Source organism: Antechinus flavipes, chromosome 4 (assembly GCF_016432865.1).
Source record: "Antechinus flavipes isolate AdamAnt ecotype Samford, QLD, Australia chromosome 4, AdamAnt_v2, whole genome shotgun sequence".
NCBI lineage: Eukaryota > Metazoa > Chordata > Mammalia > Dasyuromorphia > Dasyuridae > Antechinus > Antechinus flavipes.
In genome coordinates, this window is record NC_067401.1 from 162,520,775 (window position 1) to 162,544,435 (window position 23,661).

The 23,661-nt window shown below is 36.8% G+C and overlaps 1 protein-coding gene across 6 annotated transcripts in view; it reads left to right on the forward strand.

The window, feature by feature from the left end:
- Positions 1-529: 529 nt before the first annotated feature.
- CSNK1D (casein kinase 1 delta) overlaps positions 530-23,661 on the forward strand; it is a 66,196-nt gene continuing 43,064 nt past the window's right edge. For 2 of the 6 annotated variants that reach the window (XM_051995309.1, XM_051995308.1), the window contains exons 1-2: positions 534-843; positions 10,026-10,136. In XM_051995309.1, the coding sequence (XP_051851269.1) occupies positions 768-843; positions 10,026-10,136 (187 nt within the window). In that variant the 5' untranslated portion in view covers positions 534-767. Of the gene's footprint in view, positions 844-10,025; positions 10,137-23,661 lie in introns of all 6 variants that reach the window. The other 4 variants (XM_051995310.1, XR_007953367.1, XM_051995306.1 and 1 more) reach the window with 4 other exon arrangements.

Below are 23,661 nucleotides of genomic sequence, written 5' to 3' on the forward strand. Positions count from 1 at the left end.
AATCCCTCCCATTTAAAGGTTTTTTTCAGAAGCCCTCTGAGAGGGTTTCAGGAATAGAAGATAATCATTGGAAGGAGGGACCTGATTTAGAGTTAGTGGAAGATTGATTAAAAGATCTATAGGGGTCAAAGAGGTTTGACTAGGGGTGGGGTGGGGGTGGTTCTTGGGAGATTGGTGTGAGCTGATAAACAGGTAAGGGCCAGATTTTCCCTAACGAATCACTGGAGCAGGTCTGCACTTCAAGAGCCCATGACAAAACTGATCCAGCCAAGTTGACCGCGGAGCCTGGAGAGCTCTCCCCACCCTACCTCGCCCCGCCCCAGGATCTGACTGCTTTAGCACCCTACACTCCTCTCTCCCCGCCCCCGCCCTGCCGGTGTCCCCAGAGCAGCGCGGGCCCCGCCCCGCCGGGTTGCTAGGGGAAGTGACGTCACAGCGCGATGGCGGCGGCTCCTTTAGGCGGCTGAAGGGGGATTTAGGCCCGGAAGATCCGAGTCCATCCGTGGTGGGGAGAGGGCGAACGGGGCCGGCGGGGGCCGGAGCAGGGGCGGCGGCGCTCGGACTGTCCCATCCGCCCCATATTGAGGCGCTGGGAGCGGCGGGGCGGCCGGAAAGCGATGGTGAAAGCGGGGCCGTGAGGGGGGCGGAGCCGGGAGCCGGACCCGCATTAGCGGCAGCAGCGGCGCCGCCTCCCCCGGAGCGCAGACCCAGGAAGCGGTCGGGAGGGGAGGGGAGCGAACCAGGCCGGAGCCGAAGCCACCGCCGTCATGGAGCTGAGAGTTGGGAACAGGTACCGGTTGGGCCGAAAGATCGGCAGCGGCTCCTTTGGAGACATCTATCTCGGTGAGGATTGAAACCCTGTACCCTCCCCCACCCCGTTCCTCCTCCTGCTGCGACCCCCCTGCTTCTTACAGCTCCCCCTCCCCACTGACTTCCCTTCTTAACCCCCTTCCCAGCCCCGCATTGACACCCCACCCCCACCCCTCCCCTGTCCCAGACTCCTGCCCTCTCGTCGCTTCCGCCCTTCTTCCTGGACCACTGTAGTCCTTTATCAGCTGGGGATGCTCTCCCCCTATAACCCCCTCTATCCCAATTTTCTCAGATTACTGTTGTATACCTTAGCTGCTCTCCCTTTGCTCAGGCAAAACAACCCACCCCGCCCCAGGATCTTTGCTGAGCCACAGCCTGGACTCGGTCCTAGTACCCTTTGGTGTCCATCCCTGGAGCTCTCTGGGTGAAAAAGAACTCGAGTCTAGAGCACCTTGAATTGCTGACACCTGCCTGGGAAAATCTCTGTTGGGTTGGACTATTGTTTTGACATCTCCATTAATTACGGGGGTGGGGGGAGGGAGGGACGTAGAGGGGAGCTTGGGGGTCGGTCTCTGAACTTGGATTTTTCAGTGTCCGGTGCTGGAATACTTTTAATTACTTTAGCCCCTTTTCAAAGGTGAATGAGGATGAATTATTTGCTTATTCGGTAAATCTAAGCCCCTCTGATGTCGATTTTAGGTTCTAACCACTCAGACCATTCATCCTGCTCTCCACTCCCCACCTTCCCCCCCCCCCCACTCCAATCAAATTCTGACCCTGCCCTAGAAGACCAAATCTTTGGTCTGAGGATCAGGAACCTAAAATGATTTTGGAGTTAGGGGTAGAGGTCTTATGGTTAAGTTTTCTTGATTCTATGTCTGACTTTGAGACCCAAGAATATTTTCCTTTGGAAAGATCTTAACATCTAGGGAAAGGTTAATCCACATTTCATCAGCAAAAGTTTGTCCCTTGGGAGAAGGAAAACAACAGGGTTTTGTTAGAATGAATGTTAAAGATGGAAGTTACCTTTTGCAGGCTGCCCCTCCCCCTCTTCGTTTTTATAGTTTAGAAAACTGAGGCCCCAGAGAGATTTATCTAATTTGTTCAAGGTCACATAGTTTATTCATGATAGAGCTTGAACTAAAACCCATTTCTGACTCTTAGACTAGTTAAAACTTTCCTGTATACCAAGCTGCTTCCTTTGGCTTTGAAGTTAAGAGATAAAAGTAGCAATCGTTGTTGAAAGTTAGAACAGTTAGGAATACATTGCTTTCTGAAATTAATATAGATAAGCTTGAATGGAGAAATAAATTTTTGTGTCAGTAGTGCTGTGGAATTGAATTCAATAACTGTATTATATTTTGTTTTAGATGTGGTATTAAGAGGGGTATTTATTGTAAAGGATGGCTAATGCAATTGCCAGTAACTAAATATGCGAGAGCGATGTGTGCTTAGTTGCCTGGTATGGTGTAACACAGTGCACCAGAGGAAATCTTTGCATTTCCAGTGGAAGATCTAAGAGACTGGTGATCAGATTACTGTAACTGTGTCTCTGCTTTTTAGAGAGGAAAGGGTAGGGCTTTTGCTACCTCTCCACAGTGTTGTCCAAAAATAAACAAAGGCCATGTCTCTTTCAGAAGACTCTACAGCCCCATCTTACTGCTCTCTCTGGGATCCCCATGTGTTCCCTAATCCATGTGTTTTGTACTCGTGGGGGAAAATGTCAAAACAACGCTAATGCAGTGTGGAGGTGGAGAACTACACTAGTCAAAAATCCGGAAATTCCACAGTTGCAGTTCCTACAGCAACCTTGTTACAGATACGTTCTTGCTTCAGTTCCTATTTTTCCTACTAAACATAAACTTTACAACAGTAGCAACCATGATTAGAGTCTTAAGTGGAGAAAGTAGAAGGCCCAGGGTGCTATATATCCAATCCCTCTGTGACCTTGGGTAAGTGACTGAGAAGCCTTCCTAGGTTCTAATTTCCTCTGTTTAAGTGGCAATGGATGTATAACTTTTGCCACCAATTAATTTTTTTTTTCTGGGGTAGGGGGGAAGTTTAGATAAATTCTCTAGGAATGTTAAGAATAATCAGATAGGATTCTCTAATACTAAAAGGATGTACCATACTTGGAAAGACTTTGAAATCAATGCCATTGTTTTGGGAACCTTCAGTTGATGGGGAGAGACGGAAATACACAAGTACTTAAAGATAAATTAGTTTAAATTTATCTTTACATAGTGCTAATCAATGTTACCTTCCTTTTAAAGATAGGGGGAAAAAATCAGAAAGGCTAAATAGTTGGTGGCAAGTATATAGAATTAGTCATTAACAAAACCAGAGAATTCTCTACTCTGGAAACAATTCTTTGAATATCAAAATGTGTAAGGTAAGTTTGTGATTTTCTCTGAAAAAGCTACCTTTTGGATAAATATTCAATGTGTGAGTGATTTTTTGACCCATACATACTACTTGAATTTGACTTAAGTTAGAAAGTATGGAACTTTAAAATATATATATGTATATATATATTAACTTTTTTCCCAGTTTTTCTTTGAGAAATTGGATTTCTCACAAGTAATTCCAATGTAGTATGTAGCTTGTTCTTGGAAAAATAGTGTACAAATTTAAAGGTTAAAGTGATTTCTGTATTGAATAGTTTTGGTTTTTGTTAGCTATATGTCATTAAGGGGGAAATCATTTTGAATTTCTGTAATAGTTCTGCTTTGTACTTGTTGTTTTAAAGACTTTTTTCCCTTTACTTTTCTGGGTTTCCCCCCCAACCTAGGAAAAGGAATTGAGGAGCTTACAAACATTAAAATAGCATTACAAAAATTGAGCTAGTTTATAAAAATGAAGACAAAAGATAATTCTTTGTTCTTGGTAAGTCTGGAGAAAGATCCCTCTTTTTAAGCTCTGTTGCTCTTTGAACAAAACTTTTGTCTATAGTTGGGTGGTAGTATTTAAATATTTATATCTAAGTAGTCAGCCGGATGCATTCTCAGCAGTGCTTTGGAAGCAGAGTGTATTGGGTAAAATGCAAGCTGTTTGGCATATTTAGAAAAATGGATTTTTGGCAACTGTTTTAACCTTGGCTTCTGGGTCCTAGTCAACAATACATAGGCTATTAGCCACACTAACCCCCTTGCCCAGAAGCAGGATCTTTCAGAAACTTGACTAGGAGTCAGAGGCCTGGTTCAATGTATTGTAGATTAGCTTTCTTTCTGAAGCTGATTGTTTTTCTGACTTAGAAAGTCAGAAGTACTTATAGACTAGAGCTTATCCAAACTTGATTGAATTTTATCAGCAATTTTTTGGTGGCATGTGATAGTTTCTAACCTTTTTGCAATTTTAAGTGTTGAGATGTCCTTTTCCCTTCTGTTAACTTTAGATTACTAATATATATTATCCACAGCAGTTACTTTCCTCCTCATATGTTGCATTCTTCCAGGCCACCCTATCCCCACAATCAAATGGAAAATCATTTTAACAGTAATATAAGGAAAACATGGGTGGAAAGGTAAGTCTGCCATAATGCCACCACAGAATGGGTCTATTGAGAGGCAGCAAAAATCTTGAGAAAGGTTTGGGTATTGACACTGTCTGATTCTAGGCTAGTCACTTCACCTTTCTATGCTCCAGGCAATCTTCTAAAACTATAAATTGCAGAATAAATTGTTAATCAGGATTAGAACAAAATTTCCCCTTGGTGAGTTCCCTGAGCCAATGAAAATCACCAGTAAAATTTTTGGTCTGTACCAAAGATTCATACCAACCAAAGAACCAAAGAAGAAATCTCAAATGTAAATTTGGATGATTTTAAGGATTATCTAGAGCAGGGGTCCTCAAACTTTTAAATAGGGGGCCAGTTCACTGTCCCTCAGACTGTTGGAGGGCCGGACCATAGTAAAAACAAAAACTTTGTTTTGTGGGCCTTTAAATAAAGACACTTCATAGTCTGGGTGAGGGGGATAAACGTCCTCTGCTGCTGCATCTGGCCTGTGGGCCATAGTTTGAGGACCCCAGATCTAGAGTTCTGTAGTAATCAAATGCAAAAAATATTGAAGCACTTTTTTTTTTTTTTTTTTTTCCGGTGCCAAGCACAAAAATGTGGCAAGCATTGAGGGACACAAATAGAAGGGGGAAAAGATGGTCCCTATACTTCTGTTCTGTGGTAGTCATACAGACAAATAGGAGGGAAATGAATCATTACTATTATTGTTACCTAGCACTTTTAAGATTTATAAAGTACAAATACTAGCTCATTTTATCCTCAACTACTATGGAAGATAGGTGTTATTCTTAACCCTATTTTAGAGATGAGATAACTCATATATGAGTCAGGGAAGTTAAATAACTCATCTAGGATATCACATCTGATCTGTCTGAGGCTGAATTTGAACTCTAGTCTTCCAGACTCTGAATCTATTACATCTACTGTCCCACCCATTGAAGTGAATCAGAGGATATTTTAATAATCAGTGTATTCATAAGTAAGATAATTTCTAACAATCATAATAGTAGAGAGAGGGTCATTAAATTTGCTTGGGACTACCTAAGAAAGAACTATTGGCTGTTAGAAGAGGTTATTACATAGAAAGATTTATGGAGGGGCCAGGATGGGGTTGGTATAGGTTAGGTGGTTTAGGTAAATAGGTAGTTTCCACTTAACATCTCATTCTTTCAGATGTTTGATAGTTTTTTAGAGTAAGAACCTGTCCTCTAGGTCACTGAGCTTCTCAGAACATGATAGTAGAACTACTTGAGAAAGTACACTCTTGCTTTATTGATAAAGCCAACTGTACTGGTTCATAGTCATATGAAAGATCTGCAAATTATTTATTTTCTGTTCCTAATGGTGAAGATAAAGCAAGAAATAGGACTGAGATGCTCGTATGCTTCGCAGACTTATTTGTTTTTTTCTACTGCCAAGACAATATGACTTACTGAATTTTGAAGAATGATTCAACAGTAATTAAATTTGTTTGCATTGACCCCAGAAGTGTTGTGCAAAAGTTAGCCTCCAACAGATGATATACCATTCTGCTGCTTTTTTACTACAATATTTATTCCAGGCAGAATTCCTAGATCATTCATTATCTGGGTTATGATGGAGTGTTGCTGTTGTTTTCTTATTGGACCTAAGAGAGCTGTTTGGTTTTTAAATCTGTTCTTAAAGGTTCAGGTCTAAAACCTCATTCCATTTCATTTAAAAATCCACACAAAAATACAGGCTGGGAGCATTTCACAATTGTCATATATCTTGTGGAATATGATTGAGCCAAAATGTAACATAACCCCTTTATATCATGTCTGAGTGGTTAGGGGCATGGTTTTATAGTATTCTCCTCTGGCTTTTGTCGCATTTTGGTCTAGTTGATTGGGGCGGGAGAGGGTGAGTGGTGCCTGATTTTTCACTTAGCAAATAATACACTTTAAAAAAAAAAAAAAAAAGTGTTGTCTATTGCTCCTCAGAAGCATCCATCATAGCAATTTTAAAAATTTCTTTACATGAGTATTGGTCCATGATCCTCTTAATCAGTGTTTCTACTAGTTGTTGAAGTCTTTGTTGATTTCATACATATTACCACATCAGGTAGTACCTCTTATGTCACTAATTAAGGTGGTTATAGGGGTTTTATTTGCTATATTTTCATGTCTTAATGTTGAGTTAGTAGCTATGTCCCATTTGTTTTAAGTATTTGTCAGAGTAGATATTTGTGAATCCATCATACCTTAATAGTCTTTTTGAGTTTGTGTTGGTGAAAACTAGCTCTCCATATTTAGCCAGGCTGGTCCTTAAGCTAAAAGTTTTTTAACTCAAACCTTATTTGAAATTCTTTTAGCTTATTTGGTAGTTGTTATCATAGTTTATACTTTGCTGGCAACGCCTTCTAGAATTCAAGGATACGTCCTTGCAATACAGTCCTTCCACTGTATTGGAGTGGAATCTATATAATCAGTAAGTATTTATTAAATATCTACTATGTAGCAGACACTGGGGATACAAAGAAAGAAATGAATTAGTCCTGCACTTGGGGAATTGACATTTGATTTTCTCAGTGCCTCAGTATTTTTTGCCAAACTTCCCTTTCAGGTCAGTAATCAATTATTTTAGCTATCTGGATTATTTCTTTATGTTGGTCCTCTGGGAAGTAACATCCTGTTTACTTTGAAAATTAAGTGATTAAGAGCTGAAATTATTTGACATAAACCTGTGTTCTAGGTACACTTAACAAACGTAGCAACATATTTTATGTTCACGTTTTATGTTTAAAATATCTAGTTCCAATGGAATTTTGTTAGAATTCTACTGTGGAAGGGATTCACTAATGATAAATATGAGAATCTTATTGGTGCTCATAGGTGTTTGTGTATGTGACTTTTGAGAGTCAAGGAATTCATTGAACTATAGCTACTGGACTTGATATGTTAGCTACATCCCACGGGAGACAATCTATCCAGAAAGAATAGCACTGGATAACTGCTGCTGTTATATCTGTGTGGCAGATAGTTCTTGTCTCAATATATTCCTTTAGCCTATCATGAGAGCAGGTTATCCTTTCCATGTATAAGTCAGGCAGGTATAAGGTTAATTCTGAGATTATGTGTTTGACTAATTGGGGCTGTATCTATTTGCTTTCAAACCTATGGTTTGTTGGGCTCAGCAAAGTGGATGAAAAATTGCTATTCCTGAAGGTGGCCGTCTGAAGTTAATTCCTATACAGTGAAAATATTTTAAAATATTAAAAATATTTTTGTGTCCTCTATCCTTTAAATGAGCGCATTCAAAGATAACAAGCCTTAGAAAATCTTATTGTGCTGCTTTGTAACTGTCCACTCATGGAGTTCCTACCAGCTGCTAAGTGATGATGTGCTGCCGATCTTACAGAAAAAAGAATAGTATCATAGCTTTATCTCTGCTTCTTAGAAAAGTTTAATAGATTAGTCATAATTATCTTGCAACTAATATCAGTCATAAAAGTCCTTAACAGAATTTGTGGATTCATTTTGTTAAGGTTTGGGGAGAGCTACTGAATCCATTTGTTCTACTACTTATTTTACTGTGATTTTCATTTAAGTTGTGTCATGGTGTATTTAAATAACACTTCATGGTTTTCTAATGAGAATGTTCAGAATGGCCCCATGTTGAATGGTAAATTAATTTCTTAAACAATAGTCATTAGTAATGATAAAATTGTGGTCATTCTTGAGGGACCAGTGATTCATTTTTCATAAATGATCAAATGGCTTGTTTTACTAGAAGTAAACTCTACGAACAGTTCAGTGAGAGCAAAGCATGACTCAGATTCTTTAAGTGTTTCTTGGACATGACTAAGTTATAAGACATGGGGATTGTCAGAGGGATAGCTTTTCTTTCAACCCAAATTATTAGCAGCACTTTTCCTCTTAGGAGCTCAAAGTACTTTGAAAATAAAAAAATATTTCTTCTGTATCCTTTTGAAACAGCATGATTTTTCCACAGGTTTTCAGTTGTGAAGGAAACTAAGACAAGACTGGTCTTTTGTCTGAAGCCATTCATTCAATGATGCAGCGTTAGTAGCAGTACTAAGTAGAAATCCCAGGACTGCTCAACTCTGTCAGTTGTTTGGCTGCTCTTATCCTGTGGCCTTTTAGGATTTTTAAGAACATGAGTATAATGTTGTACTCCGTCATCCATTCCTATTCCCAAAGCCTTATTGGGTGTAAAGCTTTGGATTATAGACTAATTTGTGCTTGGTTTGTGAATAATTGTAATATTTGGATATCAGTACCTTGTTCTGTAGAGAGCATTAGGCCAGATATTGGTATTCTCCATTTTGGAATGGAGATAGATTTCAATTTACATTTTCAGGTAAAATAATTGTGATTCTATCCCCAAACTTGATGATAGTCTTGTTATGTAATATGATTGACAAAAATGGACAAAAGCAACCTGCCATCTGGGGGAGGAGATAGGGGAAAGGAGGGAAAAATTGGAACAAAAGGTTTGGCAATTGTCAATGCTGTAAAATTACCCATGCATATAACTTGTAAATAAAAAGCTATAATTTAAAAAAAAAAGTGGACAAAAGAATGTTGTTAAATTGTCATGTCTGACTTCATGACCCCCATTTGGTTTTTTGTTGTTGTTGTTTGGTTTTTTGGAGGGAGGAGGCAAAGATGCTGGACTGGGTTGCCTTTTCCTTCCCCAGCTTTTCTAACAGATGAGGAAATTGAGACAAATAGGGCTAAATGACCTGACACCAGGATCACACACCTACAAAACGTCTGAGGCAAGATTTGAGGTCAGGAAGATGAAATTTCTTGACTTCAGGTGGCATTCTATCCACTGTACCGCTTTGCTGCCCCTGAGACGAAAGTGCTTTTGCTTTATTTGCGAGGACTTCTCTTTACTTATATAGGTTTTATGCTACTGATGGATATACAACACAGGATTTTTCCCCTTTTAAGTTTAAGTTTTGCACTAGCATTGGTATTTACACTCTTGCTTAGTCTTCCTTGTGACCATTAGCACATTTTCAAAATTCCTATTAGAGGTGTAAGATACTGTCATTGTTCATGAAACAGGCTTTTAGACTTTTTGGAAATTGAAACTTTATCTTCATTAGCATTATGGTTAGAACATCCCATACATTTTGACATTTGGTGTGTGCTGTTAGATTCCAGGATAATCAATTTCGGGTTATTTGGATGGATTAGTGAAAACTAAATCTCACTACCAGAAAATAAATTCTAATTCTAAATACAAACATGCTTTGCCTATTTTTAAGGAGGACAATATGGGTAAATGAAGTTAGCATGTTACAGGACGATATAGATAGTCACAATTACTATGTAACTAATAGAATGCCTTAGTTTGAACATAACATAGTAATCTAGCTGGCTTACAGAATCTTCAAAAAAAGAGAAAGATGTTCATTTTGTCTTTATGATTAAAAACCCACATGACTTAATGTTTGTAATAAATACTAAGCGCTGAGTAAGTTATAAGGAGTTTTTATTGTATTTGGAAAACTTAATCTTTTTTTTTTTTAACTAGATCTGAAAGTGTTAAAGCACTATTCTAATTTAAAAAAATAAAAAAGTAATTACGATTTCTATAAGTTAGAATTTTTTTTAAAAAGACCCAGTTGACAGAAAATAGCAAGAATTTCCTTCTAGTAGATTGAATCCAAGTAATTAATGTTATAACTTTTTTTCCCCATTAGGTACTGACATTGCTGCAGGAGAAGAAGTTGCCATCAAGCTCGAATGTGTCAAAACCAAACACCCTCAGCTCCATATTGAGAGCAAAATCTACAAAATGATGCAGGGAGGAGGTATGACAAAATACAATAAAGAGGAAAATTGAACTTTTGTGTCAAAGCATATTCCCATAGAGTTAAGCTTTAGGATTAGGGAAGAAGGTTTGAAGAGAAAAAAATTTTTTCCTCTCCTCTATTTTTCCTGGGGAGATGAGATCTCAAGATATACAATATATAAAGAACATTGTATTGAAAGGCAGGCAACTTGGCAAATCAAATGGTATCAGTTTCCTTATTCCAAAATGAGAGGTGTGATGGCTTCTTACATTTTATGACATTACCAATCTGCTTTAGTTTCCTTTGAACCTGTATTACTGGGTGAAAAACCAGCACATCATTCTTTTAGTAAACACTTTGTGCCACTGGCTACAGGACAAAAACAAAATATCCCTTACCTCAAGGAGCTTAACATTTTTATTGGTGAAGATGACATAATAAAAGGAAAATTGGGGGCAAAAGAAACAATGGTTTTAAATATCAGGAAAGATCTCATGGAAAGTAGCATTTGAGCTGAGTTTTCAAAGAAATAAAGGATTCTAAGAAAGAGAAAAGGGAGTACATTGAAGGCATGGGAGGAGACTAGCCTGTTGTGTTGTACATGAGGCTAGTTTGATTCTACTGATAAGTGTACAGAAGAGATTAACTTTTAAGTCTAAGGAATTAAGTTGGAGCCAGAATTTAATGTCCAAACAAGAATAGTTTATATTTGATTCTGCAAGTATTTCATTCTAGAAGAAGCTACTGGAGTTTTTTGAGTGGTGTAGTGACTTGGTTATACCTGTGCTTTAGGAATATCACTAGGAATGGAGAATGCATTGGAGAGTAGGGAGACTTGAGGCAGGAAGATTGATTAGGAAGCTGTTGAAATACTTCAAGTAAAATATCATCAAAATGAAGTAGAATAGTGATTGTGAGTAGAGAGAACAGAAATGAAAGATGCTATAAATTTGGCAACTGGTTAGGTATGTAAGGTGAGGGAAATTGAGTTAAAGATCACTTCCAAATCTGGAATACTTGGATGTTTTGTGCCCTTGAAGAAAATTAGGAAATGAAGTATGGTGTGTATGAAAGAGAGAGGAGGAAGATATGTTAGTTTTGGATATGTTGAAAATATACAATAAAGTATTCCAGATGGAAATGTATGTAAATATTAAGGTCTCAAAATCATCTGCCTAGAAGTGATCCTTTAATCCATGGGTGTTAATAGAATCACAAAGAAGTGTATAGAAAGAAGAGGGACCTGGAACCACAGTGTTTGGATTTTAGAGTACATGATAAGAAAGATGAACTGGTACAATGGAGTGTGAGGAGGAGCAGTGTGACATGTTGAACAAAACCTAGAGAATGTAGTGTTACAGAAACCCAAAGAAGAGAATCCTGGAAGAGGAGACAGTAGTGTCAAGTCCTTGAAGAAGTCAAAAGGAATAGATTGATGGGGCAAAGGCCATCAGATTTGACTCTTAGAGACTGTTGGTTACTTTAAAGAAAACAATTGTAATGAGATCAGAAGCCAAAATTGCAGGCGTTTGAGTAGTAAGTGAGGAGAGGAAGAAGTAGGATCAGTGAATGTAAATTGCTTCTTTTTAAAAGGAGATTGGTTATGAAAGGAAGGAGAGAGATACAGGATAACAACTTGGAGATGGTAGAGTCAAATAAGTTTAGATGTGTTCTGGGAACAGTAGAGTATAATCGGGAGATTTAAGAAGGACAGTGAGGTGACAAACTGCTGGACAGGATGGTATCAAGAGCATGAAAAGAGGAATTGGCTTTGTGAAGAGCCAACTCTTAAAATTTTGAAATGCAGAGAATAGGGGAAAGAGAGCTCAAAGTTAGTAGTCTTACTTTTTTCTATAAATTTGAGGTAAGGTCTTGATCTGATTTAGGCTGGTTTAGGAGACTTGAGAAGAAAAAGTTTAGAATAACCTCTTTTGGAAGTATGATAGACAATCAGGTAAGAATAAAAGAATGGCTTTTCTGCAGTAAGAATCCAGTTGAAATTTGATAACAGATTTCTGGACAGCTCAATATGTCTGGTAGCTTTTTTCTAGCAGCAACATATGAAAAGGAACATGTGAATAGGAGCCAAGGAGAGTAGTTGGTTGGAGTGCCCTGGGACTTAGCAAGGCACAAACCATTACAAAGAGGGCAAGGAATTGGAGAATAGAAGATAGCAGAATGGCTATCTGTGGGGTAGAATTGGGAAGGGAGGAAGTCCAGAAAATAGGTAGGTTAACAGATGGAGAAACTGGATATAATATGAACAATAAACTTAACTTTGGCAGCTTGGCATGTAAATTTCTGGAACTTCCCAAACCTACTTCAAAAGTTTTTGTGGAAATTATTACCTGCTAATTTGGTATTATGCTCACTCACTTCCTCAGACTATTATTTTCTCGCTCAGAAATCATCAATGTCTATCTCCTGCCTATATGAAAAAATACAAAATTCTCAGCTGAAATTTAAAGCCCTTTCACAATATGGCTCTCATCTGTTTTAAAATGGGGTTCAGAATACATTCTAGAGAGGAATGAGACATGTCTGCTCTGGATACTCTTCTGATATGGAAGTTCTTGGAAGAGCTATCTACCTAGAGGAAGAAGCTGAGAAAGCTGAAGGATAGAAGGTACTCCCAATGTCTGAACTCCAGGTTGCAGTATGAAGAGTTATGGTAGAGGCGGAAATTCAGAGTATAGCCTGGAGAGGAATGAGACATGAGATTCAGTTGAGTTTATAATGGTGATGTCAAAGTAGTAGACCAGGGGTAGAACAATGGGAAATTTTAATAGTATGCCCAGCACCCTGAAGAGTTATGTATGTGGCATTTGTCTAGGCAACTGGCAGAGTGAATCTTAAGCACTAATTTCAGCAAGGACTGAATCTCTTAGTTTGTACAAGAACTTAGGTTGAACATTGGAAACCTGACAAATGAACATTGTTCCTTTTAAGAGAAATCTTTTAAAAAATAACCACTATTCAGATATGATTTTTGTACTTTTCTTGTCCATCCAAATTTTGGGGGTGGGGAGTGGAGATATTCCTAATACAGTACTTCATTGAAGTTTATATTGATTTATTCTAATCCTAAAACACAGTGCCTGAAATCAAATGAAAAAATTAGGATTGATGCTTCACCCATTTTATAGCTGAGAAATTTTACGTCATCCAAACCCAGGTGTTTAAAAAAGCTTCTATTAGCATTAATTTTGGTAGTAAGTTTGTTTAGAATAAACAGGAATGTTTTAATATAGATTTAATCTGCTTTATACTCTTTCAACATAAAATATTGTAATCTCCCCTGTACCACTTCATAATGCTATGTCTCTTGGCTAGTTGAGTTAATATTTCTTTTGCCTAAAAACCCAGTTCATTCCACTATGGTTTCTTTTAAGAAAATTTTCATTATTCTTATAGGTATTCATTTCTTGTCCTCTGTAACTTTATCCCTCTGGTTCAGGAGCAAGGGATTAAGGAATGTGAGACCCATATTCCCTGTTGATAATACCTATAGTTTGATATCTGGATTTCTACCTAAATTCTGAGCACATTCCCTTGTCCTTTGTGGAAGATGGAGAATTCCTTCTGAGCCCTGGGACCTGCAAGAGTTGCTATAGGATATTCTGGTATATCATCAAGTAGTTTAGAAAAACCAAGATAGAATCTCACAAGATTTGAGGAATCCAATGCCAGCTTCATTTGTGGAACAACTTTTGATAGAATTAAGAACAAAAGCAGCTAACCCCAAGCTTGAGGTTGGTATTCTTTATTATGAAAGCACAACCACAGAAGGACCTGATGGCTGAGTTTGTCCAAAATGCTAAAGGGGGAAAAAAACTATATGTAGGATTCCAAAAAGGAAACCAATTATATTAAAATAGTTTGCTTTTTTTTAAAGTTCATATGTCTCTTGAAGTATCTTTTGACCTCAGAGTAAAAGCTCCTGTTTTAAACAAATGGTTTAGCTATTTAAACAAATAGCTAAGAAGACAAAGGATTACTTGTCCTAGCGAGATGTTAAAATTCATTTTACATTTTCTTTTTACTGAAAACCAGGATTCTAGAAGGTTAAGAGATACTGGAAATTGATACTCTTTTTTTTTTTTTTCTTGGCTCTCTTTTCTTAACCCAGAGCAATGATTTCTTCCTTAAGTTGACAAAGTATTTGGATCCACTATAAATTGGATTAATTGAGTTCAGCTAGGCTCTCATCTCAGCAGGATGTGCCTTTTACTCATCTGTAACTAATTTTTCACCTTATTCCCTTTAGGCTGCCCTAAACCTTTTCTTAAGTTTCTCATACATTCCCTTTCCCCTCTCAGCTAAGTAATTTACAGACATTATTTACCATGTGCTTCCTCCTCACCTCAAAACTTCTGGATGATAGCATCTTCTTCCTTACTCCATTGTCTGAAAAAAAAAAAAAGGTGTCTTAGTAGGGACAACCCTCCTACTTGTAGTCTTGATCTCATCTCTTCTGTCTTTAGTAGATTGTGTCCTGCATCATCAACTCTCTAATCTTTAATCTCTCCCTTATCTACGAGATTCTTCCCGAGAGTCTCACCCATCTTAAAAAAACAGCCTCACAGAACTTGCAAGCAACCATTCTGTCTCGTTTCAAGGCCAAACTATTTAGAACCATTGTAGAACCATTGCTTCCACTCCCTTTCTTCTTTAACTTCTCAGACCTGTGTAATCTGGCCTCTGACTCATCTGAAACTGCTCTTTCCATAATGATGTGTGATCTCTTATTTGCTAAACCCCATGGCCTTGCTCAGTGGTCCTCTTCAGCATTTAACATTGTTCTACTCTTCCCTCCTTTGTTCAGTTGTTTCATTCATTCATGACCCCATTGGTTTTCTTGACAATGACACCAGAGGGGTTTATCATTTCCTTTTCCATTGGGTACATCAAAAGGTAAGTGACTTATCCAGGGTCACACAGTTAGACGGTGTCTGAGCTTGGATTTGAACTCTGATTTTCCTGACTTCGGTGGAGTGCTGTATCCACAGAGGTACCAGCTGCTTCTTTCAGGTTTTTTGTGACACTGCTGTCACTTGGTTCTTCTTCAACCTATTTGACTGCTTTTCTCTCAGCCTCCTTGGCTCTTTATCATCCATATCGTATCATTAACTGTGGCTATGTCCCAACATTCTTGTTTCCTTTGTCCCCTTTTATTCTCTTTCTGTAGTCTTTCATTAGCTCTCATGGATTTAATTATTATCTCTATACTAATGACTTCCAAGTCTGCATGTATTGCCCTAGCCTCTCTTGAACTTTCATATTGTCTGTTAAATGTATCAAAATGAAAGTTCCATAAGCACATATGGGTCCAAAACTGAATTCCTTTTTATCCACCTTTCTTCCTAACTCCTCCCCTGTTTCTACCTTGATAATACCATTCTTGCAATAAGCCTGGTTTATAACCTTACAAATAAAATTTGATTCCTTGTTCTATGTGTCCTATCAATTACCAGATTTTATCTTTTGCCATCAAAATAGTTTTCACATTTAGCACCCTCTTTTTTAATTCACGTAGACATTATCCTTAGTTTAAGACTTTGTTTCTTCTTGACTTTTTCCTGCCTCTTCCTTTCCAAACCATCTTTCACACAGGCACCGAAGTGATTTTTCTTAATTGTAAGTCTATGTCCCTCTTCTTTTCAGTTTATCTTCTAAAGCCATTTGCAGTTTTGCTTCAGCCTTTGTTTCCTTCCTCATTGTTGTTTTAACATTACATACTCCCCTTTCAGCAGATATGCATTTTTCTCTATAGGCAAATTGGCCTTCTCTTTGCTCTTCAAATATGATACTCCATTGCCTTTGCATTGACTGTCCTTTATATCTACAATGCTCTTCTACTTAGGACTCTTTTTTTCTCTTTAAAAACTCTTATCAACATTTCTTTGTAAATTTTCTCTGCTTTTACACACCCACACAAATTTACATTTTTTATTCTGGGTATACTTTTTTTGTATTGTCACTCCCAATGTAAAACTTTTGAGGACAGAACCTTTATTTTTTCTTTGTATCTTTAACATGTAGTGCTTAATAAATGCCTAAAATAGTAGGGACTTAATAAAATGCCTTTTGATTAAAGGTGCATCTCACTGACTCACTGCTTCAAAGATACCTGTGTGGGTACTTGAAGGCTATGAATGTTTTTGGCTGGATATGCCAAGATAATGAAAAAAAAAGTACCTAATACAATATTGAGCATGGCTGAAATTTTCATGCCCATAAAGATGCCATTAAGTCACATATTTTAAAAATTATTCTACTTCTTGTTGGAACACTGAAGCTAACCTGAGTTTATGTAATATTTTATTTATCATTTTAAACTGCTAAAAGCTGCCAGTTCTTGCTATCTAAGTAATCCAGCCTATTGCAGAACCAGCTGATCCAGGAAGATCACACTGTTGATATGCCTTATAAGAGAGACAACAGTTTGCTTCTTAATTTTTCTCCTGATACATGGGAGCCACACCAAGGAGCTTGGGTGATGTGGTATTACCTCTTGTCTAGGTATTCCAAATGCTTACTTCTAATCTCCTTTATACATTTCCATTTCCCTTTCCAATGAAAGTAACATAAAACCGGATTTGGGATAGGAAAGCCAAATGGCCGCATTTCTATTCTGTGTGAGATACATGAAAAAATGTATCTTGTTTTCAAGATCTTACTCTGAAGATTTCTTTATAGTGACATTATTCTCATCAGGTAAGAGTCTAGGTTAATCTTGTTTACCTTGTCACCACAAGCGGGGATCTTAAACTTAATATATCCAAATACCATATTAAAAATGCTAAACTGAGAATGATAGTTCTTCTGTCATTTCATTTTTGATAGGATTGCCAAGAGACATTATAGAAGAACTTGGTAATTTTGCCCTATGTGGCATCATCTCTAACTTTCAGCCTAAAATGCAAATTCATGAAACACAATATAAGTAAATGAAAATTAAATATTGATGGAGCAACGAGATGTCATGTAGGGTAAAGACCACTGGTCTACCATCAGAAAGACTGTTTAAAACCTACCTCAAGACACTTGTTTTATCCATCTTATGAGGCTCTTCTGAGAATCAAATGAGGTAAATCACTTAGTGCCTTTAACTTAGTAGGCACTTAATAAATGCTTATTACCTTTTTGCTGATGAGGACTCTCAAATGGATACTGAGTTTTAAACAAAACTGTTATAGATTCCCAAACCATTAGGTAAGGAGGTTGAGTTCTGAGCATTTAAAAAAATTTTTACATGTTTTTAGGCAACCTCTTCCTTTAATCCTGGGCTAACCTTTTTTTTTTTTTTTTTTTTTTAATATTTAATATTTTTTCCCCAGTTACATTCAAAAAAAATTTTTTTTCTTATATTAAAAAAAAATTGGGTTTTGGGTTTTCTTCCATTATCCTCATTGACAGTTAAGAAACCACATGTGAAGTTATGTAAAAACATTTTCATAAAAGTCAAGTTGGGAAAGAAAATATGTCCCACTCTAATGAAAATAAAAACCCTCAAGAAAAATCTGTGTTCAGACACAAATCAGTCCCTTCTCTTTGGGTAAGGATATAATTTTTCATTGTAAGTCCTTCAGAGTGGTTGTGGATTATTGTACTACTGAGAATAGCAATGTCATTTACAGCTGGTTTTCCCAGATCATTGCTATTACTTTGTATACAATTCATTTCACTTTGAGTTAGAGGAAGACTTTTCAGGTTTTTTTTTCCCTTTTTCTTTTTCCCCCGGGTGTCTGCTAACTTTCTTTTTTATGGTGGTTTTTTTTAATTAAATTTTTTTGTTTACGAAACATATGCATGAGTAATTTTACAACATTGACTCTTGCAAAACTTTCTATTCCAAATTTTTTCCTCCTTCCCACCCAGCCCCCTCTCCTAGATGGCAGGTAGTCCAATACATGTTAAATATATTAAAATATATGTTAAATCCAATATATGTTATATATATTTATACAGTTATCTTGCTGCACAAGAAAAATCTGATCTTTAAAAAAAACTGAGAAGGAAAACAAAATGCAAGCAAACATCAACAGAAAGCATGAAAATGCTATGTTGTGGTCCACACTCAGTTCCCCCAGGCTGGGTGTATATAGCTTTCTTCATCCACTGAACAATTGGAACTGGTTTGAATCATCTCTTGAAAAAGCCATGTCCATCAGAATTTATCATTGTATAATCTTCTTGTTGCCATGATAAATGATCAGGTTTTGCTCATTTCACTTAGCATCAGTTCATGTAAGTCTCTCCCGGCCTCTCTGAAATCATCCTGCTGTTCATTTCTTACAGAACGATAATATTCCATACATTCATATACCATAACTTAGCCATTCTCCATTTGATGGGCGTCCACTCAGTTTGCAGTTTCTCGCCACTACAAAAAGTGCTGCCATAAACATTATTGCATATGTGGGTTCCTTTCCCTCCTTTAAAGTTCTATTTGGGAAATAATCCCAGTTTGATAACTTATTGAGCATAGTTCCAAATTGCTCTCCAGAATGGTTGGATCCATTCAGTTTCACCAACAATGTATCAGTGGCCCAGTTTTTCCACATTCCCTCCAACATTTGTCATTGTTTTCCTATCATCTTAACCAGTCTGAAAGGTGTGTAGTGGTATCTGAGTTGTCTTTAATTTGCATTTCTCTGATCAATAGTGATTTGGAGCACCTTTTCATATGACTAGAAATATTTTCAATTTCTTCATCTGAAAGTTTTCTGTTCATATCCTTTACAATTAGTGAATGGCTTGAATTTTTGTAAATTTGAATTCTCTTTTAGAAATGAGGCTTTTGAATGTAAAAATGTTTTCCTACATTATTGTTTCCCTTGTAATCTTGTCTGCATTAGTTTTGTTTGTACAAAAACTTTCTAACTTAATATAATCAAAATTATCTATTTTGTGGTCAATAATGATCTCTAGCTCTTCTTTGGTCACAACTTCTTTCTTCCTCCACAGATCTGAGAAGCAAACTATCCTATGTTCTTCTAATTTGTTTATAATATCATTCTTTGTTTAGAACTAATCTTGGTATACGGTGTTAGGTGTGGATCAGTGCCTAGTTTCTGTCATACTAGTTTGTCTGCTAAGTTTTTAAAAAATATTTCAAGAATTATATTTTGATATAATTCTTGTAATTCTTTATTTTTATGTATTTATAAGCATTATTTTGAGAGGGGGTTTATACAGAAACTCTACCAGACTTCGTAAGGCATTCGTGATACAAAAATACAAAAAAATTTAATCTTTATCTCACTCTGTCTTCAGAGAAAGGATTCCACTAGCTCTTCCTTGGATACCTAGATGACTTCATTTTGAAATATAAGGCATATAATATTTAATTGTGTTTTTACTTTGTCTAAGGTCATCTGGACTGATTTTTAAACAGTATGATAGAAATCATCTGCCATATTATATGTAGGCAGTAATTGACTTGATCTTGAAAATCACCTTTTACTTCTTTCTTTTATCTTTTGCATATCTAGCTCTAGTTATGGTTATTTTTTTCCAGTAAAAATTTACTTATATCCATCTCCATAATCCTACACTATCCAAACAAGTTGTCTTTCATTTGGTCTACATGACTCTAGTACTCATTCTATTATAGATCATTTTGTTGCCAGATTAATTTTTTTTTCCTGAGACAATTGGGATTAAGTGACTTGCCCAGGGTCATACAACTAAGAAGGTTTAAGTGTCTTGAGATCACATTTGAACTCGGGTCTTCCTGAGTTTGTGACTGGTGCTCTATCCACTGCGCCACCTAGCTGCTCTGCCAAATTAATTTTTCAAGAAACCATTTGTGTTGTATTGCTTTCCTGTTTGAAAACCTACATATACTCACCATTGAATTATGTGAACCTCTTTTGCTCAAATTACTAAATTTTGTATAATCCAGCTCCATTCTTCCAATCCAGTCACATGTATCTCCTCACTACACTAGAGTGTCCTGAATCGGGAAGATAAAGATTTAGATTCCTCTTCCTTTTTGGCCATGTTACCAAAATTATGTAACTTCTCTAAAACTGTTTCATCATTTGTAAAACAAGCACAGCCTTTTTGGTACTTAAATCATTGGGTTATTAAGGGCAATTCAAATGAGATATGTAATGTGCTTTTTCAACTTCAGTGTGCTATATAAATCATTACAAATACAGATAGTATTTATTATTTACAAATGATTTTTATATGTGTATTTTCATAGGCATTTGCTATGAAATATAGGTACTTGTTATCCCTGTCTTTTCAGAACAGGTACAGAGATTTTTGTGAGGCCTTATAACTACTTTTGAAGAATGCCAGAGCCAGAATTACTTTGGGATTTCTAGTCTAGGGGTATACCTGCAGCTGGCCTAGCAAAATTTTCTTTTTTTCCAATAAAATAAGCTTTTTTGGGGTTTTTGGGTTTTTTTTCTATCCACCTGAATTTCTTATTGAACTTTTTACAAACATTTATCTTTACCATTCATTCTGGCAATAAATTATGTCCTATCTTGTGTTTTTTTCCATTTTTCATGTATATAGTCTTGTCTACCTAACTATAATAGAAGCTCATGAGACTTACACTACTTTTACATCCTTTATAGAACTTAACAAATTCTTGAACCCAAAATAGGTACACCACAAATTAGAGTTGGATTGGATTTTACAGGTAAAGATGACATGTTTTTGAGGACTAATTTCAGTGGAATTTAATATAACACATAAATGAATGTTTTTCAAAGTAAAACTGAAACTAAATGAATTCATCTAGAGAAGTATGTATGTAGAGCATATGTAAGATCAAAGACCAAATATAAAACTTAGAGGGAGTATACACCATTATGGCTTCAAATGCAAGTTTTAACTGGGACAATAAAACATGTAACTTAGGAAAAAGCATGAAAAAAAAATGAGAAAACAACATAGCAGAGTATACAAGAATGAAGATGTAAATACATGGATGCTGAGAAGTACAGTTTACAAAGTATTAAGAGAAGTGGGAATTAATCAAAGAGAATACTTTCTAGGTCAGGTACCCTTTTTGAGCTACACCATGAATGAAAGAAGGGGAAATCAGCAGTGAGATGCAAGGGAAAGCATTTGGGGTATCAGAAAATGAGTAGTGTGTGCCATATATAACATAGTTCTATATGATTGAATTATAGAGGCTAAATTGAATATATTAGGAAATGGTGTTGGGAAAACTTGGAAAAGTGAAGCTTTGGAGCTATGCAAAAGTTTTGATTTATTGATAGTTTGAATTCATGACAGGATTTGTAAGGGTGATGTTTGTCTTTTTTGTGTTTTTGTGTGTGTGTGTGGTTTTTTTGTTATTGTTGTTGACCCAAGGGGAGAAAAAAATGACTTTTTAAAAAAATTAACAAATTTTTATTTTATGTTCCCTTCCATTCTACCTTTCCTTTTGCATAATTTATATATGTTTGAAGAAAATATTTTATTTTCTGTGTTTAGTTCTCTTCTGATTTTCTGATTATTTTGTATTTCCTATCATACCATAATTTTTAATAACACTAAAAGATCCTGTTAAATCAGGCTATAATTTTGTTGAATTTTTAGTCTTGTTTTCAATTTCTCCCCATTACATTTATTTGACCTTAGCATTTATTAAATTATCATTTAATACTAATGCTGGATAAGTGAGGATATCAATTTCACAGCTCTTACTTTAGTGAATTTATATTCTAAGAGTGGGTTGACATGAAATCAGATAACTATAACACAATGTAGGAAATAATGGGAACTAAGAAAATGGTCCAGGCAGATTAGAAGAGAGAACGTTTGGGGTCAGGTTGGGTGGGGAAAGATAAAGAGGAAAGGAGATAATTCTGAAAGACAGAAACATGAAGGGGAGTACATTCTGGACAAAAGATGGCTCATATGTGATTGCACAAAGATGAAGAGACTGGATAGTTTAAAGCAGGGATCCTCAAACTATGGCCCGCGGGCCAGATGCGGCAGCTGAGGACATTTATCCCCCTCACCCAGGGCTATGAAGTTTATTTAAAGGCCCACAAAACAAAGACTTTGTTTTTTACTATAGTCCGGCCCTCCAATAGTCTGAGGGACAGCGAACTTGGCCCCTATTTAAAAAGTTTGAGGACCCCTGGTTAAAGAATAGCTGGGTTGAATTACACATATAGAGTAAGCTGAAGTTTCTATTAGTCCCCTTTTGTTTTTACCTTGAGTCACTTCTTGGTATTCTTGCCCCTCCTTCACCCAAACCCTTAAGCTTCCCTTTATATAAATGAAAGAAAAAAAGAAAACTAGTTAAAACAGTAGTAGCCATATCTGACATTTGACCTTAGTAGCAGGAATGATGGATTAGAGAAGGCAGGCATTAACTAGGGAGACCAGTTAAAGAGGCTGAACCAATGGTCTAGACACAATGAGGACCTGAACTAAAGTAGTGCAGCCCTCCCTACCAGTCAGTCCCTCAGGCTTGCAACTTAGATGTCATCCTCTAAACTCTTTCCCTCTTCCAACCCCGAATGGACAATCTGTTACCAAGATCTGTTCATTGTACATTTTGCATCATCTCTCCAACAGGCCCCTGTTTCCTGACACTGCCATCTCTGGTGCAGGCTTCCCTCACACCTCGTCTACTGTAATAGCCTCCCCACTATAATTTATCTTCAATTTAGCTACTAAAGGGATTTTCCTAAAGCACAAGTCTGATCATGTCACATCCACACACACCCACTCACTTAACTGCAATAGCTTCCTATTTCTTCCAGGATCAAATACACAAATAACCCTTACATAAGCTAACCCCCATCCTTTTACCATTCCAGTATTTATATCTTAGACACTTTGAGCCAGTGACAGAAGCCTCCTTCCACAAACACTTTGTTAATCTCGTGTCTCTGGGCATTTCTGTAACTGTCCCCCATGATTACTCTCTTTCTCTCTGATTACTGACCTCCGTCGTTTCCTTTAAGTCTCTTAAAATCCTATCTTTTATAGGAAACCTTTCTCAATCCTTAATTCTAATGCCTTTTTAATTATTTCCTATTTATCCCATATTTTAAGTTTGTACATACGTATTTACTTATTTATCGTCTGTGTGAGAGACAACAAGATAAGAACTGTCTTTTGTCTCATTTTGTATCACTGGTATTTAGGGGACTGTGCCTGGTATGCTGTAAACACTTAAACGTTTATTAACTAACTGACTGTAGTGGTAAAGAGAGACAATATTTCACATTTAATTGGGTGAGGGAAAAGTCAAAGGTCAAGGGGAATGAATCCTAAAAAGAACACAAGATTTAGCAATTCGGAGAGTTGTCTTCAAATATTTGAAGGGCTACCAAGGATTAGATTTGTAGGGCTTTTTTTTTTCCCCAGGGGTCAGGGCCAGGGCTAATGAGTAGATGTTACAGGGGACAGATTTGGGTTCCATATAAAGACCTTCAAATTGATCAACAAGGAAACAAATTGTCATGCAGTCTTTGCTTAACTGTTTTCAGCATCATTATTCCTTAAGTTGGAATTCAATTTAGATAACTTAGGGTTCCTTCTTTCTCTGATT